This window comes from Terrapene carolina, unplaced genomic scaffold (assembly GCF_002925995.2).
Source record: "Terrapene carolina triunguis isolate 2854851 unplaced genomic scaffold, T_m_triunguis-2.0 Scaffold21, whole genome shotgun sequence".
Classification (NCBI taxonomy): Eukaryota; Metazoa; Chordata; order Testudines; family Emydidae; genus Terrapene; species Terrapene triunguis.
In genome coordinates, this window is record NW_020664372.1 from 34523331 (window position 1) to 34546702 (window position 23372).

The following is a 23372-nucleotide window of genomic DNA, read 5'->3' on the forward strand; positions in this document are numbered from 1 at the left end:
GCAGGGGGGGTGCGGCCGGAGGCTTTTTTGCCTGGGGCGGCAAAAAAGCCAGAGCTGGCCCTGCTTGTGCAATTAATTACTCCTTCTTAAGTGTAGAACTTTGCATTTGTCCTAATTGAATTTTATCCTGGTTATTTCACACCATTCCTCCAGTTTGTCAAGATCATTTTGAATTCTAATCCCTTCCTCCAACGTGCTTGCAACCCCTCCCAGCTTGGTATCATCTGCAGCCTTTATAAGTGTACTCTCTATGCCATTATCCAAATAATTTACAAAGATATTGAACAGAACCAGACCCAGGACAGCTCCCTGTGGGACCTCACTTCTCTTCCACCTTGAGAACCATTGATAACTATTCTCTGAGTAGGTTTTCCAACCAGTTGTGCACCCACCTTATAGTAGGTTCATCTAGGCTGTGTTTCCCTAGTTTGCTTATGAGAAGACCATGTGAGACAGTATCAAAAGCCTTACTGAAGTTGAGATATATTACATTTATTACTTCCCCCTAGCCACAAGTCCCCCCAGCCATCAAAGAAGGATATTAGGTTGGGTTGACATGATTTGTTCTTGACAAATCCATGTTGACTTTTACTTTTCACCTTACGATCTTCTAGGTGCTTACAAATTGATTGATTGATTATTTACTCCATTATCTTTCGAGGTACTGAAGTTAAGCTGACTGGTCAATAATTCCTTGTGTTGTCCTTATTCCCCTTTTTATAGATAGGTACTATATTTGCCCTGTCCAGTTCTTGGGTACCTCTCCTGTCCTCCACAGGTTCTCAAAGATAATCGCTAATGGTTCAGAGATCTCTTCAGCCAGTTTCTTAAGTATTCTAGGATGTATTTCATCAGGCTCTGCCAATCTGAAGATATCTAATTTGTCTAGTTCTTAAGTTGTTCTTTAGTCTCAGATCCTACCCGATTTACACTGATGTTTGCTGTGTTAGTAATCCAATCATTGTTAACCTTTTTGATGAAAACTGAAACAAAAAAGGCATTTAACATCTCAGTCATTGCTGCATTTTCTATTGTTGTATTTTCCTGTGAGAAATAGGCCTACCCTTTCCTTGGTCTTCCTCTTGCTAATGTATTCGTAAATTTTTTTTTTTACCCTTTATGTCCCTAGCTAGTTTCATCTCATTTTGTGCCTTGACCATTCTAATTGGCCATCTAGGAACAAAAAATGTAGGCCATACTTGCATGGGAAGCAGTGACTGAAAAAGATTTGGGAGTCATGGTGGATTATCCGCTGAACATGAGCTCCAAGTGCGACGTTGTGGCCAAAAAGGCTAATACAATCCTTGGAAGCATAAATAGGGGAATCTTGGGTAGGAGTAGAAAGGTTAATTTTACCTCTGTATTTGGCACTGGTGCAACAAATGCTGGAATATTGCTTCTAGTTCTAGTGTTCACAATTCAAGAAGAATGTTGATTAAATTGGAGAGGGTTTGTGGAAGAGCCATGAGAATGGTTAAAGGATTAGAAAGTATGTTTTATAGTGATAGACTCAAGGAGCTCAATCTAAGTATCTTAACAAAGAGATGGTTAAGGAGCGACTTAATTACAGTCTAAAAGTACCTACATGGGGAACAAATATTTGATAATGGCCTCTTCAATCTAGCAGAGGAAGATATGACACCATCCAGTGCTGGAAGTTGAAGCTAGACAAATTCAGACTGGAAATAAGGCAGGCATTTTTAACAGTGAGGGTGATTAACCATTAGAACAATTTACCCAACGTTGAGGTGGATTTTCCATCGCTGCCAAATTTTAAATCAAGATTGGATGTTTTTCTAAAAGATCTGGTCTAGGAATTATTTTGGGGAAGTTACAGTGTGTTCGTGGTGATTTGTTGTTTTTTAGGAATAGCTTTGCTTCTGTTGTATTTCAATAATAAAATTTACTATTACACTACAGCATAACGAACACGATTACAAGCAGGACTTGTCAGGCCTAGCAGATATCATTTATACTTTTATAGAGCTTCAGAAGTAGGAAACGTGATGTGCATTTAATCATTGACCATATTCAGAAATATGTTAGACTGACATCTTGTCCTTATCTTTAGTGTATTAGCTATCCCTCAAACCATTGGTTAGCCAGTAGCCAAACATGAAGTATCCAACATTCTCTTCAACTGATCTCTGGACACTAAATTTAGAACAGTTCAGCAGCAGGCAGATAAAACATGAAATATGAGCACAAGTGAAATTTCATTAACTTAAATGATACATACATGTATCTATACATGCTAATATTTAGTTATATATTATACTTAATGTTAAGGGAAACAGACTAATTTTAAGAGAGATATAAATATTTGCTTCATTTTGACTAAAAAGATCTCGCTAAACACTGTTACTATCTGCTTACTGACGTGTTTTTGATGACAAGGGCTTGCTAATCTTAAAAGCTTTGACTCATTGGGCAGAGAGTGGACATAAAAACCATTGCTTCCTATAGAAAAAAATTAATACCTTAAGAAAATGCAGATGTATTTGTTCAGACTTGTGTGATTTTAGAGAAGGATGCATATAAATAGCAGTGACTGTTGTAATATATTTTAGGTGAAAATATAGTAATTTAAAATGGCTCTCTGTAGATCAAAGATACACATTTTTCTAACCAGGTTACTTCTTAATGGGTTTAAGGTGGCCCAGTGACATCATGATGTACTATATAGTACAATGCTCAGAAACTCGATTAATGATTAGTCTATATGCATTTTTTTTTCTGCACAAGAGCTTCATTCTTTTAAATAGGTTTATTCCCAGAGGGCAGCACTGTTCCCTGAAGCTTAGGGCACAGAAAATATTTATTTAACCAACTTTTCACTTTGATAGGTACCAAGTGCCCCACTGTATTAGTATTTAATTTTTATTAGCTTTAAACCTTAGAAAAAAGTATGGGGAGACAGTCTAAACCTAAGAAATCAAACCTTGTTACTTTTTGTGGCTGTCAGAATATTACTTTCACCTGGGAGACAAGTTGCGGGCTTATATTTGTTATTCAGTAAAGCTGTGTCTTTAGACTCTGAATAGTCGCTCCCAAGCTCACTGCTCCCATATCCTTTAGTGCCTATTTTAAGAAAGCTAGCAGCTCCACAGCTTTGTTCCTTCCCAATCTAGGTTCGCTAGTCAGACGTTACTTACCTGTGATGACAGCCTCTGCTGTAGCCATGTGCATGAGGGTATTGTCGCTCACTGGCCATTTGTCTCCAGACAGCACCAGGTTCTCAAGTCCTCCAATTTCCTTTAGTTCCTCTTGGATCTTTGCACCTAAAGCACTGTTTTCTCGGGTGAAATTTCGATAACCAAGAGCATCCCCTACCCCTGCCAGCAAGACAGCAGCCTTAAATTTCTCCATCACAAGGGACTTTGACTCTTCTCACTTTCCTTTTGTCTAAAGCAGCTACTGAGTCTTGATCTTTCTTTGTTCCTTTGCCTTCAGCTGAGCTCAACTGACACTTTATATTAGCCATTGTGTCACTGCACAGATCTCTCTGTATAAGGCAAGGCAAGCCTTTTCTGGCTTTGCAGGTGCCACCTCTTGTCCCAAATCCAATGAAGAGAAAATATTTCTTAATCCAAGTATATTTTACAGGGAGTTAGTTAATTGTAAAAACATGTGTGTACAACATACAAGAAGTGAAAAGCAAAGATCAAAATCATTCCTGCAATGCAGCATAAAGCAAGCCCAGAAATACTTTGACTATCCAGTTTAAGTAACTCTACACCCAGATAAATAAATCTCTGGTAGGGGTGTTAATTTTTTTAATGGCTTGTAAATGAACATGTTTTTCTTTGGTTCTGTAATATTGTAAAATTAGTTTCTCTTTGTGGAACTGATTAAGAAACAGAAGCACAGTCTGCTGTTACAAAAGGATGTACAGAGCCCCTCTGCAAATGCAATAGATTCAAGGTTGGCAAATTATGTAGAAAGAGCCCAGTAAAATTCAGTAGCTTTCACATTTCTTACTATATCCAATGGCAATGTTTTATTATCTGGAGGCACAGATGGGTTTGTTATTGAATTTAGACAGGTAACCCAGAAAACACTGGCTCCAAATTAAGCTGGCTGATCCATTAAAAAAAAAAAACCACCACCACACACACACTTTTTTGCTCTTCCCCTTTACAGTAGGAATGATTAACTAATTCATCGTGTCCTTGGATAAAATCAAGTAAAATAATAACTTATACCACACCTACTAGTATTCTCCTCTCTAGGAAGGAATGTACTTTTCATACCAGCATGTCCTCAGGCTGCATTTTAGCTGTGACAGGAGATTAGCATCATATGTTTTGGAATGAATATTAAGTGATGATCATGGGGGCCTAGGAAAATTGTTTATCCAGAAAATGACCAACTTGATGGATAATCTTATATTTTGATAAACACTCTTGTACTCAGTGTTTGGTTCACTCTGTGCCTACATATATGACCAGCCCTTCTGTGGCATGATTTGGGGAGGGAGACTCCAGCCTTTGTACCCAATACTGTGCACCCGAGCACAACTATCCCTATCCACTCTGTCTACACTGCGATGAAAAAACACAGCACCGAGTCCCAGCCCACAGCATGACAGGAGTCAGGAGGTCCACAGACTCAATGAAGCCCATGGATGCCTGCTTGTCATCCAGCTGGCCTCTGTCAATGTCCCTGTGGCCTTCTGGCACAGTCACCCCTCCCTTACTAGTGGCTGATCCCCAGCACAGCACCACGCAGATAACAGGGCCCATCTTGTTCCCTGACAAGACTGAGCAGCAGAGGGAGCACAGCAGCTCCTAGTGGAGTGGGTGGAGGGAACACAAATACCATCTATTGAGGGTCAACCCTCCAGGGAGGATGACAACCTCAGAAGTGGCAGCAATGGGGGAGGGTCAGGAATGGGAGCAGGATTGGGGACCCTGACAGCCATGCCACTGGGGGGTTGGCAGCACCATACCAGTTACAGGGGTTAAAGGGACAATGACAGTGGGCTGAGGTGCCACGATAGATTCAGCACTTGTGGCCTCTGTATTAGGTGTTAGGCTTGCTGGGTTGGGGCCCCCTCAAGCTGCTATGGAAGTGACCACCCAGCCTCAGGAGGGGGCAGCCAGGAGGCTCAAAACCTGGCTGTTCAGCACCAGCTTTTGCCACAATGGGTTTGGCAGCCTTGAGCTTGGTGCCATCTACAGTCAGGCAGGTGGAAAGGGCAGGGGGCACCCTCCTGTGCCGTAAGATGGGGGAGGGCAGGAGGAGGAGGGGGTACTGCAAGGGGCTTAGCACCTAGCCCACCTGCTGGCAGAAAGTTGTCTTCCCCTGGGGCTAGAGAGGGCAGACCCATGGCCTCAAATCTCCTTGAAGATGGCCTCAAGGCCCTCCCCCACACCGCCAAGGAGGCATCCTCCCCATCAGCCACCAAGGTAAGCGCCGCCTCAGCACTGAGTAGAGGGCCACCCTCCCAGGCCTCCTCCAGGAGAGGCGCAACAAGAGCAGAGTCGTCCCCCCTCCACTGCCAGAGCATCCCTGGTCAGCTCCACCCGCTGGACCTTTTTAGTGGGGTGCAGAAGGTGGCCCAGCAGTGCCCCCCCGATGCTGTATGGGAGGCCTTTTCCCCCTCTTTCAGGTCACAAATGAGGTGCTGGGTCCACAGCTTACATCTGTTGTGCTTACCGCCCCACCCCCCCACCCAATTACAAGTACCCAGTCCTCATCGGTGTTGTCTGAGGGAGGGCCAGCGGGGGTAGGCTTAGTGGGCAGGGCTGATAGGATGGGGATTAGAGGAAGCACGGATGGGACAACTGGGTGAGGCACAGTCTCCACCTTGGATGGACCCACTCCCATGCTCCCTAACATTGCCTCAAGTCCCCCGCCATGGACCCCACCCTTAAGGCTGGCGGTGGCACCGCCCCCAGAATCCGAGCGGGGTTGTTAGCTGGGGAGGATCAGGGACCAGGTGGGCAGAGTCACTGGTACTGGCGGGGCCGGTGCTCTCCTAGGACATAGGGAGTGCCTTGCACCGCTCCTTCCCAGGCCAGGCGACAGTCCTTCTGGAGGTGCCTCAGAGCCAGGGAGAGGAAGCACCAAGCCTCCCAGGATGGATTTGATTTAAATCACTAATCAGGAAGACTCAATTTAATCAGGGATTTTTACACAAAAAAAGGTTTTTTTGGTTATTATAACCTTAATACGTGATCCTCACAACTCAGAGATAGATGTAGGTTTCATTTTTAGAAGGTACACACTATACATTTTTAAAGTGATTTATTTTGAAAACATTTCAGATTAGTTTTACAGCTATATCAGAAAATGAATGAATGGTTGGTTATTTCATTTACCAAAGGTAATTGAAGCAGATATTTATGAAGTCATTGGGAAGTGAACTATCTCCAATTCAACAGGTGAATCATTAATATTTGGAGAATTTTCTTGCCATGCTGTATTAGGAGAACATCACTAGACAGACATTTAAATTGTTTTATTTAACTAAAACAACAACATTATGTGTTCTGGATATTTTTCTTCAACAGCAAACATATAATATTTTAACAAAACAAGCATACGAATTTTCTAATTTAGTTAAACATTCAAGTTTTTTAAAATCAGGTTTGTTTTTGTTAAAATTGTTTTTAACTAAAATAGTTAAATGAAATATTTAAAAACAAAAAAACAACTTAAATCGACTATGTCAGCCAGGTCAACATGAGAAACTTAAAATATTGGCTTCTGCAGCTAACTCAGTCGTCTTCACCTTCATTTTCCCGTTTGTTCATAATCTGGAAAAGAAAAACAAGCTTTCCTGCTTTTTCAGGTTCCAAACAATTTCTCAAGTTGGAATGAATTAGTCCAAAGGAAGAAAATATTATTTCGACACCGGCAGAAGAAACTACTGCTGTTAAAAGTGAGATTATCACGTCAACAATCTCTGAATCCAAGTGCTTAAGTGACTTTCACCAGTTCACTGGTGTGACTTTCTTTAAAACATCATCGGCAAACATATATTTCTTGAATGGTTTACCCTTAGTTCTGAAGTTTATTATAGTTGGCATTATGGAGGGATGATTGCTGGATGTCCATGTCATAGTCAACTCCTCCTCTTCAGCAGTTAAGGTTTGACCCTGGTACCGAGTATTGAGAATATTTGCAAGAAAATGAGCTGGAGATAGTGCTTGTCCCATTCGTTTTTTTAACGCTTGTAATTTAACTCTGTCATTTCATATTTCTCTTTTTAAGATCTCACTCAGTTCCTTCCAAATTTCAACAGCGTCAGCAATAACAGTTATTTCCCTGCATTTTGTTCAAGGCTACAGAAATAGGCTGTACTCAGCCTATGTTCAACATTTCTCTTAAGCCCAATGTTGAGAACCTTGGCTGTGACTGTGCCATCTATTTTTTTCACAATTTTGTTCACAAACTGTCATTGGATTAAGCCAGTTCTTGATACAATGCTCAAAACAGTCCACTACTGAGTTCCATCGCACGTCTTGTGGGAGAGTGAGCTTGGTTCCTCCCACTTTTTTCAGAGCAGCTGCTGCAAAGTGGTTGTTATAGAAGTATTTTGCAATTTCAACAACATTAGCCTTTATTTCTGGAACACTGAAGTCTTTGGCAAGGAGTGCTTCAAATGAGCACTGCAACCGTATGTTATTAGCTTGGGACTCTCTTCTAAATAATTTCTTCCCATCTTGGATACATTTGCAGCATTGTCTGTGACCAAGCTGCATTACTAGACATTTGCATTTTTTTCTGATTGTTATAGCTTTTAATGCTACTTCTTGTAAGTATTCTGCTGTTTGTGCATTTCCTGATGTATCAATTGTTTCCTTCTTCTGTTGTCACACAAGCACATACAACAGGATCATTGTGGACATTGCTCCACCCATCAAGACTCAGGTTAACAATTTTACCCTTTGCACCTTTTGCACACTGCTCAATTTCTCTTTCATACACTTTATCCAGCAATTTGTTTGCGATATCTGCTCTGTTGGGTGGACTGTATCCTGGTCTTAATGACTGAACCATGTTAATGAAGTGTGGGTTCTCAATCATACGGAAGGGAGAGTTTGTTGCAAAAACAAACTGGGCAATTTTTTCATCAATTACCTCTTTTGTAATTCTGTGGTTCTCATCACAAACTTAACTATGGTTAGAGCATAAGTTTCGTGGGTGAATGCCCACTTCATCTTGCATCTGATGAAGTGGGCATTCACCCACAAAAGCTTATGCTCCAATACTTCTGTTAGTCTTAAAGGTGCCACAGGACCCTCTGTTGCTTTTTACAGATTCAGACTAACACGGCTACCCCTCTCATACTTAACTATGGTTGTTTCTGGATGATGGAGATTTTTTTTTTCTTTTTGCTACAGGTGATATATTGTGGCTATGTGACATACATGATGTGACCGAAACACTATCATTGGCATATTACTCTGAAACTATAGAAAATGATGGTGATCTTGAAGGTGGATAGTCTTCAGAATCCTGTATGTTGAGGATGGATTCTCCTAAACAAAATAAGTCAGTGCAGTTATTTAATTATTATTACCATACTGCTCCTTTAGTATTACTCATTGCATTCACTGACATTCAGTACTACTTGAAAGGTGAAATTGTAAAAGGAAGATCTGCCTATTTCAGCTATTTATTTTTTATCACAACTGCATCTAAAATGATAGTACCATAGAGTAACAACTATATTTTTTGCTCAAACATGAGAATTCAAGAATAGTCCAGAAGAAAGACAGGCAGTCCTTAAGAAAGACGTATGAAATAAAAAAAGTTTACCAACCTGAAGATCCTGCATGTTCAGACATGTTCCTTTCAACGCAGCTTCCTCCTGAGAAGGAACACTTCTTATGATGTTTAGTGATTTTGGCAGTGAAGTCCCTGCCTGTGCCTTCTGCTGCCACCCTGCTGGGGGCGATGATGGTGCCAGCAGAGGTGATTGGGGTAGCGGTAGGAGTGAATGGGGAGAAAGTTGAGGTGGGCAATGACAGTGGCTGGGAATCCCCCTCCCTCAGTCTTCCCCCCAGAGATGAAGCCTCTGGAGCATCTGCCATTGAGGGCAAGTGATAGGAACAGCTGGGGGAAGGGAGCAGGGGGGAAGAGGATGTAAATAATAAAGGAAAGAGATGAGGGGGAAGGCCGCTAACCACTCCTCCCCACTAAGCCACATGGGGGTGGGAGGACACAAACACAAAATGGAGGGATTAATCATGCAAATGAAGGGGAGAGGGGAATGCAGCAGTGTGCATGGCAAGGAAAATTGGCTTCTCCAGCTGCACTGGGAGTTTGGGGGTGTATAGTGTATATAAATGGGGGGAATGCACTGAGTGAGAATCAAAGTGTGGGGGAGAACACACATATGGGTACATGTGGTTGCACAGGACAAGTAGGGTTGGGCGAAGCAGGCAAACAGCAAGTGGGGGGTGGGCCAGAGGCAGCAGCAACAGGACTCCGAAGCAGGCAACAAATCACAGGGGAGAGGGAATGACAAGGGGGAGCACCCAAATGGGGGGAAGGAATGAAAAGCAAGGGAAGGAGGGCCTACAAAACAGGGGGATAGAGTACTGCGGGGGTGTGGGGGGGAAGAATCATACAAGTCAGGGAAGGAGCAGCAAACTGCAAAAGGGAAAACCATGTGGGGGGTGGGGGGAGAGGAGAAGGGCAAACCACAAGGGGGAACCGTGCAAGAGTGGGGGGGAAGGGAGGCAGGGAACAATGTGAGATGAAGGGGAGGCAGCAAACTGCAAAGGGGGAACAACATAAGATGGGGGCAGTGAACCGTAAGAGGGGGCTGGTGAGAAGACTCTGTGTTGAGTGACTCCCTCCCACACCCAGTATATACTTATCTGATTTTAAAAGCTTTGTGCAGGTCACTTTTAAGGGAGAGTCTTTTCCCACCATGGTGCTAGAGGTGAAACAAGTGGAAGCATGGATGGAGTACGGAATCATTCTTACATATTTACAGAGAAGGTACAAGTAGCAGCTGGGGGAAGGGGTCCACACATCAGTGTCTTATTCCCCTCCTCTTAGGAGGCTCTTCTACTGTTCCTGAGACATCCACTGTTCTCACTCCTTAAATAGTCTTCCTATTTAAAAAAAAAAATGAGCATCTTGGTTTTCTCCTCACACCCTCCTCATTTCATTATGACCAAGAATGGCTCCTGTGGCAAAGGGGCAGCACATACTACTGCATTATTCTAGTCAGGTTTCTATACCAGACCCATCTCCCTACTATTCGAGTGCTGCCTTAGCACCAGCTTTAATAGAGTGTTCACCCTAACCTTGATGCTACTGGCACTGGATTAACTTTTTTACCTTGCTCCAAGACTGCTTCAGTGACAAAAAAAAAAAACAACAACCTGGTTCACTTATTAAAAGCATCAAGCTCCATATTCCCATTGTCGTAAGTTACATGACTTCTTTAAAAAAGCAAGGTGTCTGCCACCCCCCATTAGTGCACTCTCATAGCAATTACTAAAAATTGTAGTATAACATGTCCTCATGATTTAAGGCTAGATGTATGTGAGATCAATACAAAGAGATAGGGACCTAGAACTGCTCCCTAAGGAGTATAGGTGGTGTGCTGGAAAGAATGGCATTGGAAATCAAGATCTGTGAGCAGGTAGAGAATTGAGGCAGAACGAGTTGATGCTAGGAAGTTTATTTTGGAGTTCACAGCCTGGAACTGAGACAGATGTTTGGTCAACTACATTGTACCTTAATGATTCCATCACGGCAGTTAAACATTGCAAGAAGGATTTCTAAAACTTTTTGAAATCTGAGACTGCCCAGCTAAGCAAAATGGACAGAATTTTCTTTTAAGCTTAAATACTAAAAAAAATCATTTTTGTTATATCTTTGTAATCTGCTGAATGACTGAATAAGAATGCAAGGATCTAACAACTAATCTGAACTGTAAAAACACAAGATTTCCAAACCAGAAAAGAGACGAAAACCATACGCCAAACAATTTGTTAGTGTTTTTGATGCATTATATTGAAAGTCTATTTATTCTTTTTCCATTACCACAAAATTTACAGATGTACAGCTTACTTAGCAGCAAGACTCTCATGAGGTGCATCGCATGAGTGAATGCCTGCAGGCTTGTTCTCCTTAACATGACACATGATAAATCACATTGATTTAGAACTATCAAGTACAAACTCCATGATTCATTTAAGATATTCTAACAAGTCAAACCAAACAAATTGGCACCAACTTTAAAAAAAATATACAGTGTGTCTAGGCACTAATACTGTACACAGTGAACAAACTGATGACAGATTTCTGTATAATTTTTCTATTATAAACAGGTCAGCCTAGATGTTATCAATATACTGGGTTTACCTAAATGCCAAGTCATAGCCAGTCCCCTTTGAATAAGTTTGAACAAAGGACAAAAGCAATCAGTAAAGTAATTATGTGAAAGCAAGATATTTATATTTAATGTGTGTCTGGCTTAACAGCTAAGAGGTATTGTTCTGTGCTATTACGTAAGAGGATCTAGGTTAAATTCCAGACACAACCTCAGAAGTGCAGAAGACCAGTAGCAACACGGAAGTGGGGTACTCCACCTAAGCAATAATGAATTGCACCCTACTGGCCAGCTAATTTCACAAACTGCACTGTGGGACTCTTGTCCAGTCTTCCTTACATGGAATCTGTTTTCCAGAAAGAGCCCTAATAGAAGTAAGGCTTAAAAGTGAGTGGATAAAGGTGCGTGTGTCCAGGAAAACTGAAGATCCTCTGGAGCACTGAGCACCTCCTTCCTCTCAGAGTCAGAAGGGTAAAAGCAGACAAGCCCAACCTGGATGCAAGACTCAGCTGAATGATAACCTCAATATTTTAAAAATGTTTTCCCTTAGTAAAAATGAATTTTATACAGTACATGAATTTAAAAAAAGGTGAAGGGGTGTCAATTAGATTGATTCTAGCAAGTGTTCAGCATGACCAAATGTTTCACAAGCTCTGCTGTAATGGAAGCTACACCCAGTTGCCTATAATAGAACTATAGATTAAGCAATTCATGCTTAGTTTGCAATGTACATAACTATATTTCAGGTCACAGTTGTCTGATAAAGGACTATGCTCTTGCATTTGGTTGGATAATTATAGTTGAGGATATCGGAAATGTTAAACATTTCATATCTAATGGCTACAGACTATTCACCTATTTGGTTTTGTAAAAACAGTGCAATCCTTTTTGTTTTTCTTGCTTTAGCTGCATTTGATTTCTGTAGAATAATTTAAATTATGCATACAAATGTATTTCTAAGCAGAGGCTTCAGAGGTTAGTTAAAGTAAAATAGTGTTACTTCTTAGTTACTATAAATATTATATAGTAATTGCCCATACAGATAGGAGAAAGTTTTCTAAGGACTGAGATACTGACATCTAGTGGATAAACGGTCAAGCAAGATGTGTTTACAAATGCTCAATACGGGTAAAACTAGATTAAGAATAATAAAAAAAATTGCCAATGGTTTATTTAGAACATGTCTGCTATGGAACTCATTACAGAAAATTTCAGAATTCAGACAAATACGGATTCCCATCCCCACTTTTTAACAGCATACACAATTAAATTCATACAAGTGGAAGAAAGAATGGAGGTAATATTTCCCTTGTCAACATGATATTTATGGAGAGATGCTTTATTATTGGAGGTTGTCTTCACATATTAGAAGTCAAGTACTTATTAAAAAGTCAAAATGTTGAGGTTTTTTTTTTTTTTAATATGATGAGTCTTGCTGATCTTCATGACTGATGGAGCAAAATGGTACAACAGGCTATGAAATGTTTACATTATTGATATATAATATGATCTAAATATTAATCAATCAATAAATTACTTAGATCAGAAGATTAGCTAATGCCTTTAAAAGTCTTGTGCCAATTCAGCTCTGACTAAAGGAAAGATCAATCATAGTTGTAAGTAATTAACAGCTCTTTGCTTTAACAAAAACTTTTACATTGATGACGACATACTCAGCAGGATGAGGTAGTGTTTACAAGAGCCCTGTATGTTAACATAATATGTTGAATACTTTCCAATGAAACCTCTCTCTCATATGCACTTTTTGTGCTTATGGATAGGGAAGACACTAGAGAAAGATAAGATTAATCCCTTGTGCTAACCCACAGCAGTCACCTGCGGAAAGGTAGAGATCATGGGAAAACAGAGATGATTGACCAAACTGAGACTTGGTATAAACAGATACAACTCCACTGAAGTCAATGGTATTGCATGCACTTACACCATAAGAAGAGGTTAGTCACCCTGTGGAGTAACTATGGTTCTTTGAGACATGCATCCCGATGGGTGCTCCATTTCAGGTGCTCATGCTCCTCTTGAGCCCTGGATCAGACATTTTCCATTAGCAGGGTTTCTGTTTGGCCTATGAATGTGTCTCGTGTATCCTTGCACCTCGCACTGAGGCTATGTAGGGCTGTGTGAGTGAACCTCCCTCAGTTCCTTCTCCATCCAAATGTTCCACAGAGAACAGTCCAAAGCAGAGGGGAAGGAGGGCAGGTAATGGAGCACACACAGCAACACACATCTCAAAGAACCACAGTTACTGCACAGGATGAGTAACCTCTTCTTCTTCGAGTAGTGTCCCTATGGGTACTGCACTTCCTGTGGAGATACTACTTGGGAGTCACCTGGAGCAGGGAGCTTCATAATTGAGTCCAGAACTGAAGACAGGACTGCATTACCAAGTTACTATACAACTTGCTGCATCTGAACTGGAGGCATGGAACAAGGCTTAGCGTTGTATGTATTAAATGTATGTACTGAAGATACTGGAATGTTTTTGAGTAATGCCCTGGACGTTGTGATCTGGTAGAATGTGCTGTCACCTATGGGGAGGGAGGGTTTGAGCACCAGCTGCACCATAACAAGCGATAATACACCCAGAGATCCACCTCGACAATCTCTTGGCAGAAGTCATGGACCCCTTGGATTTGTCCGCAATGGAAACAAACTGTCTAGGTGACTTCTGAAATTGATTGGTCCTATCTAGATAGAAGAGCATTGGCCTCCTAATCGCTAAGGTATGAAAAGAAGTCTTCTGTTGTGACTTATGTGGTTTTAGAAAAAGCCAGAAGATAACTGGACTGGTTAAGATGAAAATCTGATAGTACCTTAGGTAAGAATTTAGGGTGTGGGTGTAAAGAGACCTTGTCCTTGAATAACTCCATGAAGTGTGAGGGAGGGTCTGCCATCAAGGCCTCAATTTCTCTGACCATTCGGGCCAATATGATAGCTACTAAACAGGCAGTCCTCCATGAATAAGTGAAGCAAAGAGCAGGTTGTTCTTGGTTTGAATGGAGGGCTTGAAAGACATCTAAGTACAAAGTTGAAGTTCCCAGTTGGAGTGGGGTCCCTAACTTGGGAAAGAATTTCCCCAAAACCTTAATAAATCTAAAGACACAGGGTGAGCAAATACAGAAAATCCTTCTACTGGAGGATGAAAAGCTGATATTGCAGCCAAATGAACCTTAAATGGAGCTAACTGATAAGTTTGATTTCTTTAAGTCCAACAGGTAGTCCAGAATAGCTGAAGGCAACAAGGATTCAGACACGAGTCAGTGGCACTGACACCAGTGGTTGACTCTATTCCACTTCGGCAGGTTAATAGTTTGGGTTGACTCCTTTCTACTATTCAGTAACATTTATTGTAGTTCCACAAAACAGGTAGATTCTAATCACACGAACGATTACGGAACCATGTTTGGAGGATCCTTAGGTTGGGATGAAGTAAATGACCCTTGTCTGGGGAGAGGAGATGAGGAATGATAAGAAGTTTGGTTGCTGTGTGGATGCACAGCTGAAGCAGGTAAGGATACTAAGTTTGTCTCGGCCTGGTTGGTACTATAAGGATAACGTGGACCTGGTCATGTCTGATCCTGTTCATTAGTCTCTGTATTTGCAGTGTTGAAGGAAATGCATAGAATAGACCCTTCGTGCAAAATAGGAGAAAGCTGTCTTACAGAGACTGGTAGCTTAGACCCCCTCTTGAGAAAAACAGACTAAAATACTTCTTGTTCCTGGTGGCAGCAAAGAGGTCCACACCTGGTAGTTCCCAATTCTAGAATATACGGTTGTGGAAGTAGAGAAAAGGAAAAAGGGAATTTGAATGCAGATATCTTGACTTCTAGGAATAAAGTAAGAGTCAGGCTAACACTAGCTCTAATAGCGTGAGATTTCAGGCAGGGCCTGGGTAAGTGGAAAGCGAGTGGAACAAAAAACTGTAAGAGATACTTTTTTCGACCTTGTGTTAGATAAGAATGGAATACAGACTGTTGCAGGAACTGCTGAGAAAAGTAAGATATCAGAAGGAATATGTATAAACAAGATGCGGTTGTTGATCATTATGGTTTGTAACAAAAGGTATAAATGCTTGCCCTAATTGTTTATCTAAAGGAGACCTGCCTAGGGAGGGGAATCCCTGCCTGTGTGTACTCTCCCGTGCAATTGCAATTGCTCGTAATAAAACTGCCTCTGGCTTGTTGCTTCAAACTCAGAGTGAGGACGTTGTTTTCTTCCACAATTTTGGTGCCGTGACTCGGATGGCAACGCCCGGCTGAGACAGCGACAACTACTACAGACCGTTCCCCTTTGAACCCCAAGGCTCTAGTCAAGAGGTAAGAGACCCTTTGAAATCTCTACTGGGGTATCGGAGGAGGATTGCCCATGGGGCCGTCTGTCCCTTTGGGGCTTACGCCATCCAAACTTATTGTTTTTGCAACAAGATCAGATGCAGAGCGGTTCTGAGGAATTTGTTGCCGCCCTTGCTGAGGGTATCGGCTGTGGTGTTCTGAACTCCAGGGAGGTAAACGGCTGAAATTTGGATCTGTTGTCACAATTATTGTTGGAGTTGGGTGAACAATAGGAGTGCCTACATCGACGTTGAGCTGATCTTTTCAGCAGTCTAGGGAGTTCTTTACATGAAGAGGGACCGTGACCTGCTTGTCCAAACTGTCTCTGGATGGTGAATAGATTGTTCTGAGCCAGCCCTGGAAGCAGCAGTGTCGTAGTCTTGCATGATTGGTCATGAAGGCACAAGCTGCTATATAACCCAGAAACTGTAGAAAGTTTCTTTCTGAGGATTAAAGTCTCCCTTCAATGGTCCTGATTAGATGTAATAAAAGTTAAGAATCTTTCCATGGGAAGGTATGCCATGGCGGCCATTGAATTCAAATACACTGTATGAACTGTATTCTCTGTACAGGGATCAGAGTGGATTTTCTTACGTTGAGCTGAAGACCTAATTCCTGGAAAAGAGACAATGACGTCCGAGCAAATGACAGTACTACTTTGTAAGCCTGCCTCTTGAGCAGCCAGTCGTTGAGGTATGGGAGGACTAAAATTGCTTCTTGACGAAGATAAACAGCCACTACCATGAGGACCTTTGAGAACACCCTTCGGATCAAGGAAAGGCCAGAGGGAAATATTCTGTATTGAAAATGTTCCTGGCCTATAGTAAAACGTAGATGTTTTCTGTTAAATGGGTGTATCACTATATGGAAGTTGATTTTCAGCCCTGGACCAAAGACACCTATTGCCTGCCTCTGATACAGGGATTATCGCTGCCAGAGTCACCATCCTGAACTTAGGAGACTTTACAAATTTGTTTAGTAGTCTTAGATCCAAAAATTGGTCTCCACCCTCCATCCTTCTTTGGCACAAGGAAATATCTCAAATAGAATCCCCTACTCCTATGAGGAGCTGGGACTGGCTCTATTGCTCCTAACTGAAGGAGACAATCTATTTCTTGCCTCAGTAAGGGCTTGTGAGAGGGAGGGATGGATAAAAAATGGACAGTGTAGCCTGGTGTTATGACCCTTATGACCCATTTGTCTGTAGTGATCCACCTCCAAGCATGCTAGAAAGGGAAAAGCAGTCTTCAAAAGGGGGGGAGATGGGCAAAGTGTTGCAAGCTGCTGAATCAGAAGTGTGGGAGGATTCAAACCCTTGGCCGACTTGTCAAAATTGTTGTTTCAATGATGACTTGGAACTTTTGGAAGAAGGAGTAGCCGCCTTTTTTCTCTGGAACTCATATCTCTTCCTGGGGGGTTTTGTGGATCTGTGAAATCCAACTGAGATGGGCAAGATCTCTGGGCTGTTTGTGACCTACTAAATCTTCTTTCATCAGGATATATATCTATATATATTCATCCAGAGATCTTAAAACGGCCATAGAGTCTTTCAATGTGTGAAGAGACTCGTCTGTGGTTTCTGCAAACAGCTTTCAACCATCAAAGGGGAGGCATTCAACAGTGTTCTGAACCTCTCTCAGAAACTCAGAGTTGGAGCCATGATGCCCTGCGCATAACTACCACCACAGAGATGGAGCTGGCATTGGTGTATGTGGCATCCAAGAATGCTTGAGGAGTTCTAGCTAATAACTGACCCTCTGCAATGATGGCATGAAATTGTTCCCTCTCTTCCTGTGGAAAATCAGTAAAAAGACTGTAAATTTATTACGGTTTGTGAAATTATTTGTCCATGACCGCCTGATAGTTTGCGATCTGAAACTCCAGAGTTGAGGAAGAATAGGACTTCCATCCAAAGAGGTCTAAAAGCTTTTGCCCTTGTCATATGGGGTAGACTGAGTAGTGTTGCTTACCCAACTCATTCACCACATCCACCACCAGAGAATTAGGTGGAGGATGGGAGAATAAAAATTCAAAATCCTGATAACCACCCGTTTGCAATTTGGTGGAATGTTAGCAGATGTTTGCCAAATTGTCTTTGCTGGGTCCAGGAATACCTCATTAATGGGTAGTGCAACTCTAGTGAGTGTTGCAGATTGCAAAATGTCAAGCAATTTATGTTGAAAATCCTTGACCTCTTTGAGTGGTATTTGAAGAGTACTGGCTACTCACTTTATAAGGTCCTGAAATGGCAGGAAATCATCAACCATGGACGGTGGTGGAGGTATGACTGTCACATCTGAAGATGATAAAGAGATAGGCGTGAGGGGTGGCTTCTTCATCTGCCCTAGCTTCCTGTTCTTCAAAAGTTTCTTTGTGTTGGGGACCTGGTTGGGGAGTAGAGGATTGAACATCTCTAACCTTCCAATGTGTCAGAGATGGTTATCTGGCAAGTTGCTATCAGTACTCATCCCAGGGATCCCAGTATGGCCATAGGGGGGAACCAAATGGGAGAGAAAGTGCCATCCAGGATTGGTCCCACAACCCTTGGTGTCAAGCATGAGGATCTTCCCTATGGGAGTCAAAGAACTGATTTCTATACGGATGTGCAATAGAACCCTGGATGAGACTGAAGAAAGTCTTCCTCCTCCTTGAGTATCCGCCAATGGGGGAGCACAAGTGGAAAAGGGTGGAGAATCCAGCAGTACCAGAGAGCGATGGTAGTCCAGAGACTGGGATCTTGATACCAAGAAGCATTTAGTACCCATGAGCAGTGGAGATTCTGGTCCAGCCGCCATTGATAAGTCCTTTGAGTATCTGAATTCCTGTGGTATCAAGTGATCGGTACCGCCATGGCAGTGTGCTTGGCAATCAAAGCAGACCAAAGTAGGGACTGGTGGTGTCTCACACTTCGGTTGTGTGATACTGAGGGTCCCAACTGGGGAGGTGCCAACGATAAAGCCATGCTCAATGGTAATGGGCTGGAGAAGCGCTTATCCTTGTCCTCCTTGTCCCCTGTAGTCAGTACCAGGGCTCTGTCAGAGCTGTGTTTCTCCTTAGAACTCTGGGACTCTTTGGACTCACTGGTACTGAAGGAGTCTTTCACCTCTGAGGTATGGAGTCGAGAGGTTGAGGCTTCTGATACCATGGACTTACTGGGGGACCAAGATCTTTTGAGAGCAGTCTCCTTATGATGGGAGCCTTTCTAGGGGAGATCTGTGCTGAGGTCCAAGGGGCACTGGATCTGTCCGGAGATAGATTTCCAAAGCAGGGATATCCTGACATTACTCTCTAAAGCAGGTCGAAGGGAGCGCTCCATCAGCAGCAGCCTCAACTGGTTCTTCCTTGCCTTGGATTTAAGGGCCAGGCAGAAGTCACACTTCTGGGAGACATGCGACTCTCCCAAGCGGTGGACTTAGAGTGGCTGCAGCTGACTGGGAGATGTTTGAATCCTGTAGAGCTAGGTACACCATGCCAGGAGAGAAAGGCTTCCCAGAGGGAGGGAGAGGCATAAAGTTAATCCTCAAGCTACTTATCTACTAACAACTATTTAATGCTAACACTAAACTATAAACAAGAAGTTAGCTGAGGCACGCTTCAGGCAGACACAGTAGGGGTCTATCTCAGGCCCAGGTGGAACTGAAAACCAACTGAGGGTCGTTCGCCTGCACAACCCTATATAGCCTTGGTGTGAGGTTAAAGATGTATAGGATACTTGTGTGGGCCAAACGAACACAGCTAAGAGAAAATCTCCAATCAAGGGTTTAAGGCGCATTCGCACCTGAAGTAGAGCATCCATAGGGACACTATTCAAAGAAGAACTATTACCTGTTTTATAAAATATTTAGAACAACAAGAAGCTTCATAACGCAGAGAAAAAAAATCAACCCCCTGCCAAAGGTTTTCAAGAAGGGGAGTTAAGAGATATAACCACAGTATAGACAATGTTTCTTTATTTTCCCCCTTCCTTTTTGGGGTTGAGATCATATCAGGAACTGCATGCACAGAATACTGCGTTTAAATGGAACCTAGCTATTTTACGGTAAATTGAAGGCTACTAAAATCCTCAAATCTCACAAATTCATTATTTACAAAGAAGTAAATGGAAAATGTAAAGTTGAAGAAAAATTGAATTATGTTTATCTATCAATTAATTATAAAAGTGTGTCTTTGGTTGTTTAAGGGTCTATTTAAAAAAAGTAAAAATGACTAATCAACACTGTAAATAATCATATTCAAACCAGTCTTGGAGTCAAAACAATGTAGAGCAGTCCTTGTGCAGCAATGCTATTGATAGCTAACATAACCACACACACATCAGGTGAACACTGTGATGAAGAAGTTAATCTTACAAGGGGAAAAAAACAGACATGGTCTGTACATTTTTGAGAGCTTAAAAATATAAATCTAGAATCCTGGCACCAAGAAAAAAAGTGTCAGTAAGTTTTTTGTTACAAGTTTATATTAGGGCAGATACTTACACAGAGCTAACTTGTATAAAAATACAACATACTACATAAGTTTTATTTAGGGATTTAATTTATATACCACAAATACTGCTTTTAATATAAGTACAATATAATACAGTTTTAATTATGTAACTGCTGGTGTTCATCTTGGATCATGAACTGAATGGCATGCCGTGCTGTCAAAACTTTAAAATGGCCTCTAGTTAAACTTCCCCAAAGTATAAAATCATGCAAAATCTACATCCTATATGATACAACCAGCACAATAATTGAAGCCAATATCCTATGAACAGCCTGGGCTATCTTGAGTTTCTTCTTGCTGTGTCCATGAGTCAGCCATCATTTTCTTTAGGCGGAAAGGAGCAATTTCAAGTTTTGTCAGTGGCATCTTGCCACGACCATTGAAACCAGTGACGGTGTGCACAGTTATTGACGAAAAGGTCTTCATTACCTGATAGAGTTCAGACTGCAAACTTAGTCCATTTGGAAGTGTCTGTGGTTAGGAGGTTTTACGCTTTACTCCTGTGACTACTGGTCGTGCATATTCCACAAAATCATCTATGAGAACAGGCCATGCTCCTAAAGAGAAGTCAAACAATGTAAAAAGTCATAAAACTTAAAATAAATCTATTTAGTTTTTAAACACAAGGGATACCAACTTCACAGCATGATCTATATCTTAGTCATTGGACTGGATATAACAAGGTGATGGCATGGGCAATCTTTCACAAAGAAAACATGCCTAACTAATAAAAGAAAACATTAAAGCATGTTCTCTCTGAGCTATACTCTGAGCGAAAACTATTTGCATGTTGTATCATAATTCATATTATGAGATGTTTATAATAAACTTGAGGTGAAAGCAAGATTATGGTACTCCTATTAGAAACATTCATATAATGGGAACTATTCACATACATGAAGATACTCAACATGTGTACGTGTTTGTAGATTTGGGGCCACAGTATAATATATGTTAGTGAGAACACAAAAATGCAGATATTTGTCCTTAATATTTTTTACTAGAAGAGATAAGGTTTAGTTTTTATTATTAGATATTTACATCGATTATGAACAAATATTTTCATAAACTTAATTTTCACTTCCAGACTTCTATATACTATTAAAAAGCTATTTTGTGTAGATAGTTTTCTAAGTTTAATAGCCTTAATTTAAAGCTAATAAGGATTTTTGTACGAGAATACGCAGTATTATTGTGGCTCCTGTAACATAACATGTTAGCTAGCACGTACTGTACCAGTGCAGTTAAGGACTGCTTACTTTCATCTGCATGTTAAAGCAAAATCCTGTTCCGTCTACTTACAGGCAACATTCTCGGCAACAAATATGATCTAGTATATTTGTAGCTCTGCTCCCAAAAGTATACATTTTAAAACATTGGGTATAAGTTGTGTTTTGGAGTTTATTCACAGCATTATTTCAATTTTGCTAAATCCAATTTTTAAAAATATTAAAATTCATATTAATTACCTTCTTCATCATAGTTTGACATATCATCTGCAATCATATTTCCAAAGTCTAACAGAAGATTCCAAGTATCTTTTGGGATTGATCTTTTATGGTGTTCCTATGTAATACGGAAACAAATTATATTGTTTAAGATACAGGTTGTTTTCAAATGCTGCAGTTGCTTTAAATTCATATTTTACTAAAAAGAAATCTTACAGTGTTATATACTAACACAATCCTGTAGAATCCTCTTTACTAACATTGAAAGCTTTCTAAGAAAACTACAAAATAAAAATATTTCTAAAAAAGGTAACTGTACAGAGCACATTTAATACTATTGATTTATTTCTCCTGATCTACTCCCATCAATTTACTAATTATTATTATTATTTTAAGAACAGTGACTGTTAGGGTCAAGCACTCAGACAAGCACCCAGCCAAAGTCCAGATCCCTACTCCCCATTTGCAGTCCCGGTTGCTTCAGCAGGGGATCAGACTGTATTTCCTAACTTCCTCCACAGTTTGGAAAGCTGCAAGATCAGCTCCACTTCTGGCCAGCAGGGGGAAAATGGTGTCACCAGATGACATGAGGAATCAAAAAACTGGTGTGTAGGTGGGTACAGAGGGTACAGGCTGAGACAGGCATAAGGTTGCTGGAGAGAGGCCAGAGATTGTGGGTGAAAACAGTCAATGGCAAAGGGGAAAAACCCAGTCACAGGTGGGCAGCAGGCTGGATATACCACCAAAAACATAGGGAGGTCTTATAAAGGAACCAAAACAAACCTCTGGTGTTTCCATATGTCCCTATTAGATCATGAGCATTTAAAAAAATGCTACCCCTTTCCACTGCCTCACACAGCTTTTAGTGGAGTAGTAGCAGTAGCAGAGAAATATCTATAACAAATATGTTTAAAAAACAAGGGTATTCTTTGGGTTTTGCACTGGGACTCACAGGTCAAAGCACCTCAAGATTTAAGCCAGCAGCCCCCAAATTTTGGAGGGCTGTGCCCCCCTTTACCCTTATTAATGCCCCCTCCCCCGGAGCCGGGCATGGCTGGGAGGGGGACGCAGACGGGGTAAGGGAACCAAGAGTGGGGCCAGGGACCGAGCTGCAGTTCTGCTCCCGGCTCTACTCCTGCCCCCAGCCTCGGCTGCCAGACCACAGTCGGGCCCCCAGCCAGGTGCAGAGCTGCACCAAGGCTGGGGATGGGACCACAGCTGGGGGTGGGACTGGAACAGAGCTGTCGGTGGGGAGGGGCTGGGTGGCGCTTCCTTCCTGCCCCAGGGGGGCTGGCCTGGATCTGTCATGTGCCCTTCCCCCCTGAAAGACCTGCCGTGCCCCCCTAGGTGGGCAGGCCCCACACTTTTGGGACCTCTGATTAAAGCATACAGTTGATTTACAAGGACACTAACTCTTTTGGTTTATAAACTAACAGATTTGATCAAAACTTGTATTTGATATGACTTAAAATAATTACTTGCATCGTTACAGAGAACATCCTCCTGCTACATTACTTCTGGGGAAACGGAAAATAATTCAATAAAATATCTATGTGATGGGCAGATAAGGCCCCACACTGGCAAAGAGGGTTAATGAGAGCCTGTGGACCCAATTGGCCTGGCCCTGCTACACCTTCAGGGGAGAGGAGAGACCTAGCCCAGTTCAGGGCTGCTCAGGAAGGAGAGCAGAGCTCTACTTCTGATGCAAGGGAAGCCTGAACTAGCTCGCCATCTGGACAAGACCCTGCTAGAAGGGATGACTAGACCTTGGGGGGGGGA

At 41.8% G+C, this 23372-nt stretch overlaps 2 protein-coding genes across 3 annotated transcripts in view; both read right to left on the reverse strand.

The window, feature by feature from the left end:
- Positions 1-3448, reverse strand: part of ADPRHL1 (ADP-ribosylhydrolase like 1) — a 34043-nt gene extending 30595 nt beyond the window's left edge. Inside the window, exon 1 of the mRNA XM_029913234.1 lies at positions 3156-3448. Within this exon, the coding sequence (XP_029769094.1) occupies positions 3156-3369 (214 nt within the window). The 5' untranslated portion in view covers positions 3370-3448. The remainder of the gene's footprint in view (positions 1-3155) is intronic.
- A 6461-nt stretch (positions 3449-9909) lies between these two features.
- DCUN1D2 (defective in cullin neddylation 1 domain containing 2) overlaps positions 9910-23372 on the reverse strand; it is a 64989-nt gene continuing 51526 nt past the window's right edge. The window contains exons 6-8 of one of the 2 annotated variants that reach the window (XM_024219556.3): positions 21615-21711; positions 20575-20702; positions 9910-10079 (exon numbers count right to left, since the gene is read on the reverse strand). In XM_024219556.3, coding sequence (XP_024075324.1) covers positions 20623-20702; positions 21615-21711 — 177 coding nt within the window. In that variant the 3' untranslated portion in view covers positions 9910-10079; positions 20575-20622. Of the gene's footprint in view, positions 10080-13734; positions 20703-21614; positions 21712-23372 lie in introns of those variants that run through there. The other variant, XM_024219555.3, reaches the window with a different exon arrangement.